Source organism: Sinocyclocheilus anshuiensis, unplaced genomic scaffold, assembly GCF_001515605.1.
Source record: "Sinocyclocheilus anshuiensis isolate Anshui unplaced genomic scaffold, SAMN03320099.WGS_v1.1 scaffold337, whole genome shotgun sequence".
Lineage (NCBI taxonomy): Eukaryota > Metazoa > Chordata > Actinopteri > Cypriniformes > Cyprinidae > Sinocyclocheilus > Sinocyclocheilus anshuiensis.
The window spans coordinates 827613-840681 of NW_015537968.1; the positions used below are offsets into that span (position 1 = coordinate 827613).

Below are 13069 nucleotides of genomic sequence, written 5' to 3' on the forward strand. Positions count from 1 at the left end.
AATAAATAAATGACAAAGTATATATTTTTGTCTCATTTGTTTGATTGGATTTTCTTTGTCAACTTTCAGGATTTGCGTGAAAATCTGATGATCTTTTGGGTCATATTTATGCAGAAATATAGAAAATTCGGAAGGGTTCACCAACTTTCAAGCAGCACTGAATATCAAACAGTTTTTTTTCCCTCATTATAATACTCATTTCTGCAAACAACTTTAAAGTGCAAACAACACTTAATTATATAACAATGAAATATTATATATTATCAATCCAATAAACCAAGGGGAAAAAAAGAAAGAGAGAGAGAAAAAGAACTTTAGTATTCACTAACTGCACAATCCCACATGCACTCAATAAGAACAAAGTCTGAGCTTATGTCGATCATTTTCCCTATGACATTCCAAGTAGCGATATTGTACTACATACTGACAAAGCACGTCTTTCCCATTAGTGGCAACAAAGGGAAAGGCACCTGTGAATAAGGACTTCCCATATGCAAAACGTAAGAGTTTAAATGAGTTTTCCTCAATAGAACACTATTCTTTAATAAACACCGTCTGACGTCATGACTGAGGTCAATGCTCACGCAACTTTCTCCTTACAGACTCCTCAAGTTATTTGGTGAGGAGCAAGATTCGGGGTTGGAGGGCTCTTGAAGCAAAAAAGGGCCTCTTTATAGAAAACGTGAATGGTGAGGAAACCTCAGCGCCATGAGAACAACAGAATATAAACCAAGCAGCGACAATAGGATGCAAGGTGGATGTTGTAGCTGCTCGGCGGTTCCACAAAAAGGAGTCAAGACAATACTGTTTATTCCGATTATTCTTCTTGAGAACGAGAAGGTCTTAATGCACTAATTGGACTACATAAAGATTGAGTGTTGTCATTGTATAAATTGTGCTCCATTTATTTCTTTAGACATGTCTGAAGTTCTAGTCCTCTTCTAATCTCGAGTAGAGTCATGTGCGTCATAGCAAGGGTGTATCGGATGGTGGCACATGAAGAGACCTTCGCAACTCAGAATTCCTTCCCGTTAAGAGCATCAGAATTAAAGGGCTTCATTAACTTCATCAAGAGTTGTGAACATTTCAACCGAACGTTCACATCCATTATTGTTCATACAGCTCACATATTTCAATGTTTTGGTTTGTATGGTGTTGCAGGGGTGGTCTCTGAGCATCATTTTTTTCCCAATAATTCTACATTCTACTTACAAACCATAAATGCAGCATGCACTCTTAAAAATAAAGGTGCTTCACGATGCCATAGAAGAACCTTTTGGTCTAAATGGTTCCATAAAGAACCTTTAACATCTGAAGAACCTTTCGGTTTCACAAAAGGTTCTTTGTGGCGAAAGAAGGTTCTTCAGATTATAAAAAGGTAAGAAAGAAATGGTTCTTTAAAGAACCTTTGACTGAATGGTTCTTTCTGGAACCAAAACTGGTTCTTCTATGGCATCGCTTGAAGAACCTTTTGAAGCACCTTTATTTTTAAGAGTGTGTTCCAGTTGTCAGAGCATTTGCGTCAGAGTGATGGGGTATGTGATGGCAAACAAAAAGAAAGAAACAAACGCTGCAAAAATTCTTTCCCTTCTGTAGAACTTCAGTTTCACTCTGCTGCAAACTCCAACTTCCCTGAAGCACTGCAAAAGACGTACAATCTCAAACAAATTATATATTTGTATTTATTTTTTTATACTGCATGTATTGTCATTTTTACCATAACTTTGTTATATACTGTGTGTATATGAAAAGACAAAGACAAATTTCCATATAAGTGGAAAATAAAGTTTAACCAATCCATCAATTAACCTCAGGCTAGTGATGCACCAGCATTTCAGCAACTGAAAATATTTGGTTGAAGGAGCAAAAAAATAAAATAAAATAAAATCATTAGAAAGAATTTTCCGTTTCAGACAAAATTGTTTTGGAGGGCTGTAACAATTGTCCTAAACAATGACATTTAATTAGGGCTTCTCTAAAGATGCTTTTTGACCATGTAATCGTCAATTTCATGCACATTGTGTATAAGCCAGAACAAGAAAACCTGTCAGCTAAAATAATTCAGAGTTGGCTCGCTGCCAAAGAACTACAACTGGTTTAATTTGTAACCTGAGAATACGACACCCTAAACAGAATATCAAGTTCAATTACCCAAATTTAATTAGCCAAACTTTATTTTTGGTTTTAAGCGAAATGAAAATTTTAATTTCATTTTCAATTGCTTCACTACATCAAACAGATCACATTTTATACTTTAAATGACGGTCGTCTTTTTATTCAAATGGGTCATCTGCAATGCTTCATGGGCTGTATAGTCCATTTCTGCATAAAAGATGTTAAGTACAGTCTCAGTACAATGAGCAATGAGTCTCAGTACTCATGAACATTTGCATGGATTTTCTAATAGTCCTGTCCAGAGTTTTGAATTTTCATAATTGTCTGTGGAAAACAATGTTGCCTGACAAAGTGATGATTTCCAAACAAGCAGATATAACCAATCTCTAACCAACACAAAGCAGAAGACAAAGTGAGTATTTTAGGAGTCATTCTGAAGTTAGTGGAAACATTTGTCATTTAAATGTTTGGATGTGTTCCTACAGATGTAATACGGAGTAAAACAAAACAAAACTGGAATAGAAATGGGCTGAAAGTGACTAAAAGAACAAAAGGGACATGGGGGAAAAAGATTAAAAAGAAAAGGAAGATTCAAATTCAAACTTGAAGTCTATAACAATCTTTGAATAACCACTTCTATATCCTCCAGTCCACACACATACACAGACTCTCTGTGCTCAACAGCTTACAATGGAGCCATTATTACTGCACTGGATCTCCCAATATATTTATTTTCAGATAATTTGTTAGTGGAATTAAAACAATCACAGGCTCGGAGACTGGGCCTAATTTCCAGTGGAATAGGAACCAGTCTGCAAGTCTGGATCACAGAGCCCCTAGACAAACAGGCTTCTGTTATTAGTGGTTCGCTTGCGCGCTTACTCGCTCCTCTGGAGTTGAGGATGGAAGAATGGAGCAGGGAGGAGGGAAGGAGAGCCATCCAAAGCTCAAGAGAAGTCATCTCTGCTGTGGAAAGGGAAGTGGATCCTCTTGAGGTTGAGGGTCTTACCCTGAAATAACCGATTTATTGCCCAAAGGTATTTGGTGGTAGTAGTGATGCCATCTGTCTTGTGACATCAGCCTAAAGAACGTGGAAACTTCCAAGTATTTCTCCACACTACACTAACAATGTGTGACCATATGCGGTGATGGATGGGCAAAAATGACTAAGAAGTCAAAAAGTCAAAAAAGAAAAAGTAAAACCCCTGAACAGAAGAGAAATATAAATGATGGGAGGAAAAGGAGCTCTGTTCTTCATCAGTCAGCAAAGAGCAACGGATCCATTCTTCTCTAGCTTCTACAGTCAGAATGTCTCCAAACGTCACTCCACCACAAAACCACTGGAGCAGAAACCCACAAAAAAGGAAAAAGAGCGACGGCACCCTCCTGTATTTAACAGCAGAAACCACTACTGAAGCTGCAAATAGGCCACAATGAGCGCCAACATGTAAGCAGAGCAGTCACATCTGTTTGCGAGGAGAAGTCGCAGGTCAGAACCAGGAGCCAGCGTCTGTGTCAGCAATCAAGAATAAAAGAGTGTTACAGACTGATTCTCGGAGTTAACAGAAAGCTTGTGCAAGGTGACATTAGAGCTTGATTTATCGTTCACTTGGTTTACTTTTGAGGAACGACTCCATAGCTTTGCTCTAATCAGCACGTGCCGGGTTACAGCCAAAACACACACGCACGTGAACGCGCGCCAAGACGACAAATCTTACAGGACTCAAAGATATGCGAGAAAACAAACATTAATAGGAGGAATGCGAGGCTTTGGCAAGTGCCGGCTGGACTGCCACTTTGTTCAAAGGTTACTGGAGTTTGAATTTTGGTTTAAAGGGGTCATATGATGCGATTTCAATTTTTCCTTTCTCTTTGGAGTGTTCTTGACATCAAATAAAGAGTGTTCTGCTGGTTTACAAGCCAAGAAATAAGACTGAAAAATGTTTACATTTTCTGAAGAAAAAAGTAAGTGATGTAAAACTCCTTGACACAATGCCAGGGTGTTGGCATGTGGTTGTTAGGTTGAACTCAAGAGGTTTTTTTAGAACATTGCTATAACAGAAAAGTTGTTTTAAGTTGTAAAAATAATTCACAATTTTACTGTTTTGTACTATTTTTCATCAAATAAATGCAGCCTTGGTCAGCATAAGAGACTTTTTTCAAAAACATAAAAAATTCTAACCAATTTTTTACTAGCCCCAAACTTTTGAACTGGAAAAAACAACCTAATTTTATATTTGGGCATAATAAGAAATGTATGATAAGCACTAAACTAATAGCTACCTAATAGGTAGATTGAAATTGGAAGTTCTCAACTAAAGCAGATACTTGAATTCCCACCGAGTTTCCACTAAAACACACTTCCCTTCTCTCTTTTATTAGAAGATAAACCAAGGGAATACAAAGTCAGGCTCCAATGGAGAACGATTAATTCAAACAGTATGTTCCCAAAAGGGATTCGCCGAAGATCAGCTCCAGCCATGCCCTGGATCAAGGCTTATCTCAGAGACTCGAGCAGTAGCTGAAGTCGGCGGCCAAGCCCAGGTCAGACATGGATCGCATCAGCGGGAGCAGAATTTGGGTCAAATGGAAGTCCAAGATGGGATATGATGAAGAAAGCTGGGGTGGGAGGAAGAGCAGTTAACCACATTTTGAACCCGAACAGCCGCGCATAGTTAGGACACCACATGGTGATGTTGACACAAGTAAGGGTGTGCATTTGCCTGGGTGGTTGCGCACGCTGCAAATCAGGTGGTTCAAGAGATTGAACAACGTTCAGAACAATTAGCTATTCTACGCCAGAGGCCACTGGAAGGGTAGGACGGGCACCTAAGAAAATACATAACCAAAATCACAAGGACCATTGTGTTTCATTATCTGTTTGGCAATCTCATCTACCTTACATCCAACCAATATTACACTCTGGGATTAATCCTTACAGTTTATGTAAAGGTTTAAAATGGCACAAGAACTTATTTGCACATCTGCATGGCTCTCTGTGGGGTTTTGTTGCGGTCAGTAGAAATTTATAAAAAAAAAATAATAAAAAAAAAGTGGGATATTCACAGATTGTTCCCAATTTGACTCCATCTTGTGCAATCTACCCTTCACCCCATTACGTGATTCCCTTATTTTCTACTCCCTTAATCCCTTCAATAAATCCCAATACTGAACACAGATGAGCCACTACACCAGGAGGTCTCAAACTCCAGTCACTTAGAGGCCAATGTGGTGGGCAGGTTGAAGAATCGCAATAAACACAGGTGTTTTTTTTTTTTGAACCTGAACTTCATTCACTACTGTTCGAAAGTCTGGGGTCAGTAAGATTTTATTCAGCATGGGTGCATTAAATTGATGAGAAGTGACAGTAAATACTTTTACACTGTTACAAAATATTTATTTTCCCATAGTGAGATGTGTTTCTTGAACACCAAATCAGCATATCAAAATGATTACTGAAGAACCATGTGACACAGAAAACTAGAGTAATGCCTGCTGAAAATTCAGCTTTGCTGGAAGGAATAAATCACATGAATAAGCATCTGCATGGCTCTCTGTGGGGTTTTGTTGCGGTCAGTAGAAATTTATAAAAAAAATAATAATAAAAAAAAAGTGGGATATTCACAGATTGTTCCCAATTTGACTCCATCTTGTGCAATCTACCCTTCACCCCATTACGTGATTCCCTTATTTTCTACTCCCTTAATCCCTTCAATAAATCCCAATACTGAACACAGATGAGCCACTACACCAGGAGGTCTCAAACTCCAGTCACTTAGAGGCCAATGTGGTGGGCAGGTTGAAGAATCGCAATAAACACAAGTGTTTTTTTTATTTGAACCTGAACTTCATTCACTACTGTTCGAAAGTCTGGGGTCAGTAAGATTTTATTCAGCATGGGTGCATTAAATTGATGAGAAGTGACAGTAAATACTTTTACACTGTTACAAAATATTTATTTTCCCATAGTGAGATGTGTTTCTTGAACACCAAATCAGCATATCAAAATGATTACTGAAGAACCATGTGACACAGAAAACTAGAGTAATGCCTGCTGAAAATTCAGCTTTGCTGGAAGGAATAAATCACATGAATAAACAAATATTTAAAACACATCAAAATAGAAAACATTTACGTTACTGTCAATCACTGTCTATTTAGTGCACTGTGTGGTATTCACTATACTTGGATATACTGTAGGAGTAAATTAGTGAACAACAGAGTGATTCGCTAACGCTAACAGTAACTACTTTTGATGAATACGAGCATGCAATCCTGCTTGTTGTCTTCATATTCCTGTTTTAGGCCTGTAATAAGGCATGTTGAAATAATATAAATTCAGCTACCATCCAGATTGGATAGGTGGAAACTCACCAAGTACTGGAGGTTCGGGAGCAAACAGTTTGTTCAAACTATGGACCAGGGCGCAGGCTGATGAGGAGAGGGGACAAAGTGGAACGAAAGGCTGGGCTGGGGCGACTGGAAGCAGACCAGCAACAGAACAAACTGGGATCTCTGATTACAACTCATGGTGTCCACATGCATTTGCTCATGTCAGAACGCGAATACATTAAAACCTGCTGGTAGAATACGCATCTACCTCAGTCCTGCCTACCTAGATGAATACACATATTGTTTAATTCTCCAACTTGCCCTCTTCTTTCAAGCATCATCAGAGACAAAATTAACTTTCCAGAAACCAGCGTTGGGGAAGCTACTTTGAAACTCCAGCTTTTCAAGCTACACACCACTCATAATTTAAAGTGATTAAAGTACAGTGAAGCTTCTATTGAGGAAAAAAAGTAAGTTACAAAACTAGTCTCAGAAAGCAACAAACTACATTCCTGCATTAAAGCTGAGGGGATAACATCTGTCTTTAAATATAAAACTACATGATTATATAATTACTTGTTTCACAGAAGCAGTATATATTTGTCACAACAATAATGAGGATTCAAACTTGAACAGGAGACTAAATACAACAGAACAAAATAGAGTGCATCTTACAGGGATAGTTCACCCAAAAATGAAAATGTGATGTTTATCTGCTTACCCCCAGGGCATCCGAGATGTAGGTGACTATTTGTTTCTATTTTTACTTACAATTTCTACTTGACAAAATAGAAATTAGCATAACTAGGAAAATGTATATTCATAAAATGTATAAAAATGCCCATGGAATAAAAACATTTTATTAATTTATATCACTTTTCTAGGTCTAGAAATCAACACTGTTTTCTAGGTTTTTCTAGACAGTTAGAATCCTGGATCTTCAAAGAAGAAAAAAAATGAATAAGTGAATTAAAATAAGAAATATCATGATTTTTAGGTGATTTAGCTTATTTTATTGCTTGTTTTGTCTTATTTTAAATTATTTCAAGTTATTTCAAGGACCCTGTTTGAAGTGTGCTGAGGCCCACTCTCTCCAGTGTAACTCTATGAGTTTTTGCCCATTTTAACCACCTGCAAAACAAAAATATAAATTGATAGCTTAGAAAATTATTAGTTCACCTCCTCTCAGTAAGCCACAAGATTTCAAGTATCATTCATGTCTGTAGGACAAACAGCACAGGACGAGTTACGTGGCAAATTGAAATACTTATAGATACGGAAATGCCCCTAACTTGTGCAATTGTGTTACCTGCCTTGGAAACCACCACCAATGGTGCTTTCACACAATAACATCTACCATGATTAGTTTTATTCCTCAGTGAAGAAAGACAAGGAAGAAAGTAAATAAAGATTTGTTAAAGAGAGTGGAAAAAGCAAGGCCAGACTTTTTATGGTGCTTGGGAGATCTTAATGTCTATTTGGCATTTCATATTCTAATGCACTCCTCACCCCATCTTGGTCTAATAACTGTAAAAGAAAGCAGAGAATTTTTCTGCATTCCAATGAAAAATCCACTCAATGTCTCTCATATGCGCTCCCTGGGTCTTCTCCGTGTCTCTGTGCACTGTCCTTGAAGTAGTGTCCATACACAGTGTTCCACGATTCCTCTGGCATAAACAAAATCGACCTGAAACGATCTTTGATTCAGAACAGATTGGTAGCTCTTTTTCCTCCAGACTAGATGACTAGATGGTCAGAGATAAGATGAGAGGAAAAATGGGGAAAAAGCATTGAACTACTGAAGAACAAGGACAGAGTCCTCACGTTGAAACCCAGCTGTGACTGTCAGGTTAGATGTGAGCACACGAGGCAGCTGTCAAATAGTTCTGATACACTTCGAGGCATTACTCCGACATGAGCACTCACTCTCTCTAACACACAAGCACACACACCTGTTTCATGGCAGTCTCTCCGATCTTATCCGAATGCTTGCGGATGCTCTCCAGGAAGTCTTTGAGGTCAGACATGGAGACGTCTCTGATGTGTGTGCGCAGACGTGGGATATTCTCTGCCATGATGGCGCAGAAACGATATGATCCCGCTTGAGGCAAACAACTCCCCTCCAACTGTTCCAGGGTTCGTAGTGCTGGGTAGTATCTGGGGTAGAACACGGCAGGCTCAGAAAAGATTGCATATATCTGCTACTTCAGAAACCTTCCCACTATTAATGAGCTCACATGCAGGGCTCGACAATAAGGATTTTCAATGGCCAAAAAGCAACAACTTTTTTGTGTGACAAAAATATTTTATATGAAGAAATTCTTAATTAGTACATAAATAATAATATTTATTGCAGCATTTTCATATAAATGCATTAAATATTTTGTAATACTTTACATTTTTTATACTTTATTTTTATTGTTTTTCATATAGTTTATATTTTAGAAAAATATATATAATATACATATATTATTTCGATTTTTTTATATTATTATTTTCATTAAATATTTTAATATTAAAACTTTTTATTTTTAAATATTTTAATATTTTATTTCTTCTACAATTGTATTATTAATGCTAACTGGGGTTTCCAAGATTATTACAATTTACTCTTGCAATTTCTACAATTACTTTTTCAGCCATTTAATTTTGTAATACTTTACATTTTTTATGCTTTATTTTTATTGTTTTTCATATAGTTTATATTTTAGAAAAATATATATAATATACATATATTATTTAGATTTTTTATATTATTCTTTTAATTAAATATTTTAATATTAAAACTTTTTATTTTTAAATATTTTAATATTTTATTTCTTCTACAATTGTATTATTAATGCTAACTGGGGTTTCCAAGATTATTACAATTTACTCTTGCAATTTCTACAATTACTTTTTCAGCCATTTATAGATCATTTTAACTTTGTGACACTTAAATCAGCAAAGTCCGCAAGAAACAAAGTTAAATACATAACAACAATCCAATACACATATTGTACATGACCAACAAATATAAGACTGCACTAGAGGGCAAATGACAGTCATGTAAACCGACCCAAAACTCTCTCCAGGCCATCCTTTTTGTTGAGCCTTGCACATGCAGTACGTTTTTAACCTGTGGTTAAAGACTTTGATCTCAGCATGATAACAATTTAACCTAATCAAGATGATCTCAGAGATGAGCTATGCTCATCGCACATGCACACACACTCAATACAGCATCACAGTCACGCTACATTACACAGCAGACCCGACGCCAGGGAGAGAGTCTCTCTTGGCCGACCTTGCCGCTACCTCCAGGCTAATGGCAAAACCAAGCACACGAGAGAGACAGAGAAACACGGAGAGCAGAGATAAATAAAAACCAAAAAGGATGGAAAAGTTGCAGGCCAATGCTGATGCTCAGGTCACACGGAGGACACGACAAGACAGCAAAATCAATGCTTCAAAAACTTTTAGAGTGGCACTTTCAATCACAACTTTGGTAGACTAGCTTTTTCAGAGGTTTTTACAATTTTAGATCCCTTTGCGAGGGAACTCCTTCTAAAAATATAAAGGCAACAATATATTTTCTATGTATTAAAGGTGTAATAGGTGATTGTCTTCAGAAATTTTTTTTGTTATGCTGGTTGAAAGTCTCTTCACATCCCGATAGCAATCATTAAGTTAAGTTGTCTAAATGTATTTATCTGTATTTATATATTCTGTGGAAGGCGTAGGACCAAGAAATGTTCGTCCAATCAAAACGCTCGGTCCGAGCGTTTTAATTGGCTTTCCTAACTGCCTGTCAACATATGTATTAGCATACCTCTGCACACCCTGTTCGCGCAGACAGGATACGTCATCAGCGCGTTCACGCACACTGTGCAGACAGAGCGAGAATGGCAGACAAACATCAACAACCCGATCTTCCTTCATGGTATTGTAGTACTTTTACTAACTGTACTATAAAGTTTTCTCACCGGGTGAATGACACATGATGTAGCCCAGCGGTTCCCAAATCCAGTCCTCGTACAAGGGAAGCAGGGGAAATCTGTTGAAGTTTACTTCACTTCAGAACATTCATTCACGGATTTGCGCTGCGCAGCGTCTTCACACACAGACGAAACTTACTAGAGAAGTGTGATATAATATACCTCTGTAAATAAATACTAATTAAATTCACGTCTCGCACACTTTAATGCCCTTTGTATGGAACATATACGCTCGCTTCGAACTGGAATCATGGCGGAATATCCGGTGATGTACACTTCCCAGGGCACTCACGGTCGAATAGAACAAACGTCGCACGTGATAAGAGATACATATGAAATCTGCAGAGCAGGAGGGCGCGAGGATTGGAATTTGGAACCGCTGATGTAGCCTATTGTAATGTTGTCTCTGGTGTTCTGGTCTGTGAGCTTAAAAGCATTCAGAGGGCGTGGCTTTGGATGGCGATTGCAGGGAGGGTGGGACGTTCGCTTTCAGTGCTATCAGGCTAAAGTTAGCATTTTCCATGATCTCCTACTACACCTTTAAAAAAACCTACTTCTATTTTCTAAGGAAAATGCAAAACTCAATGCTAAATCAATTCAAATTAATAAAAAATTGATGTACTGAAGCTAATTATTAATTTTATCTGGAAATTATTCTGTATTAAATGTATTTTTTTTCGACCCACTACTAGAGTGATTTAAATTACATTTATTCTTACAGTTAACTTTAAACAGTCCTATTATATTGTGTAAAATCTTTTTTCTCTCTCACACATTATTCACAGATGGCCCCCGAGAGTTGCAACATGCTTGTATATGAGAGCTGAGTGCTCATGAGGATCATGTAGGTTAAAATCCTGTATCATCTCCACCCGGTTCCCCCTTTCACACCCTCCACCCCCCTGTCAGATGTCTACTGTCCTCGACCATAAAAACTAAACCAAAATAAAAACATATATAAGAAAGATGAGATTTGGGATGGTTTGATGTTTGCAGCTGCTACAGCTAAGAAAATCCAATCCAAATGTGTCCTCTGTGTCTCTGACACCTGCCCAATGCTGCTTTGGACATCACAGACATCTGAAAAACTCTCTCTCTGTCCGTCTGGTCACTGCTTCAGTCACATCAGACTGGATGAGATACTCCAATGGTCCAGTGATCTGTTTAAATCATCAACACCTCGCTCTCTCTTTCCCAGCTGGGAATCTCTTGCTCTCAAATATATACTTTAAGTAAAGGTATTAAAATATTTTGGGCCCTGAACTGCACTTGTGTGTTTAAGTTCAACCTTGATAAGTTTATCTCTAGTGCCACCTAGTGCTCATCTGTAGCATACACAAAAAAGGCATGTGCACTGATGTCATACCGTTTGGCTCTCATCTGCTCCTGCAGTTTGCTGTACATCTCCAACACTGCAAGAAAAACATACATGTGGAATTATGGAAAAACAGTCAAGAGCACAGCATGTGAGCTTTCAAGCAGTTACAAAAAAACACACACCACAGTTCAAAAGTTTGGGGTCGGTAGGATGTTTTAAAGTCTCTTATGCTCACCAAGGCTTTCTCCAGTGGTCCAGTGATCTGTTTAAATCATCAACACCTCGCTCTCTCTTTCCCAGCTGGGAATGTCTTGCTCTCAAATATATACTTTAAGTAAAGGTATTAAAATATTTTGGGCCCTGAACTGCACTTGTGTGTTTAAGTTCAACCTTGATAAGTTTATCTCTAGTGCCACCTAGTGCTCATCTGTAGCATACACAAAAAAGGCATGTGCACTGATGTCATACCGTTTGGCTCTCATCTGCTCCTGCAGTTTGCTGTACATCTCCAACACTGCAAGAAAAACATACATGTGGAATTATGGAAAAACAGTCAAGAGCACAGCATGTGAGCTTTCAAGCAGTTACAAAAAAACACACACCACAGTTCAAAAGTTTGGGGTCGGTAGGATGTTTTAAAGTCTCTTATGCTCACCAAGGCTTTACATTGGATCATTTTCTGATCGAAAATACAGTGAAAACAATGTTGTGAAATATTATTACAATATAAAATAACTGTTTTCTATTTTATTTAAAAATTTAATTTATTCCTGTGATGGCAAAGCTGAATTTTCAGCAGTCATTAGTCCAGTCTTCAGTGTCACATGATCCTTCAGAAATATGCTGCTATGCTGATTTGGTGCTCAAGTAACATTTCTTCTTAAACAGTTGTGCTGCTTAATTTTGTGGAAAAAAATTTTCAGGAATTTCCAATGAAGAAGAGCATTTATTTTAAACAGAAATATTTTGTAATTATTCTAACATTATCTAACATTGTAACATTATGTCTTTACTGCCACTTTTTATCAATTTAATGCATCCTTGGTGAAATATTAAAGGTAGGGTAGGTAATTTCGGAGAGGCTAGCGATAGCAAGCTAGCTTTGAAAGCAAGATCCCACCCTCCCTGCATAACACTCTCCAAAGCCACGCCTCCTCCAAAACACATGAACACACACAGGCAGAGCAGATGCTAACCAGCGACATGATGAGAGACGACGTTGGTGGAGGGTTGAATGCAACGCTGTCAGATTACATCATGTCTCATTCACCGGCGAGAAAACAGTACAGTACAAAGCACATAATATTACAATAATAATCTTATAATA

The 13069-nt window shown here is 37.7% G+C and overlaps 1 protein-coding gene across 4 annotated transcripts in view; it reads right to left on the minus strand.

Annotated features, from left to right (window-relative positions):
- Window positions 1-13069, minus strand: part of LOC107668338 (exocyst complex component 6B-like) — a 99948-nt gene that overhangs the window by 69679 nt on the left and 17200 nt on the right. For 2 of the 4 annotated variants that reach the window (XM_016460191.1, XM_016460201.1), the window contains 2 exons: window positions 12211-12256; window positions 8400-8604 (listed from right to left, as the gene is read on the minus strand). In XM_016460191.1, coding sequence (XP_016315677.1) covers window positions 8400-8604; window positions 12211-12256 — 251 coding nt within the window. Of the gene's footprint in view, window positions 1-8399; window positions 8605-11790; window positions 11837-12210; window positions 12257-13069 lie in introns of all 4 variants that reach the window. The other 2 variants (XM_016460197.1, XM_016460183.1) reach the window with 1 other exon arrangement.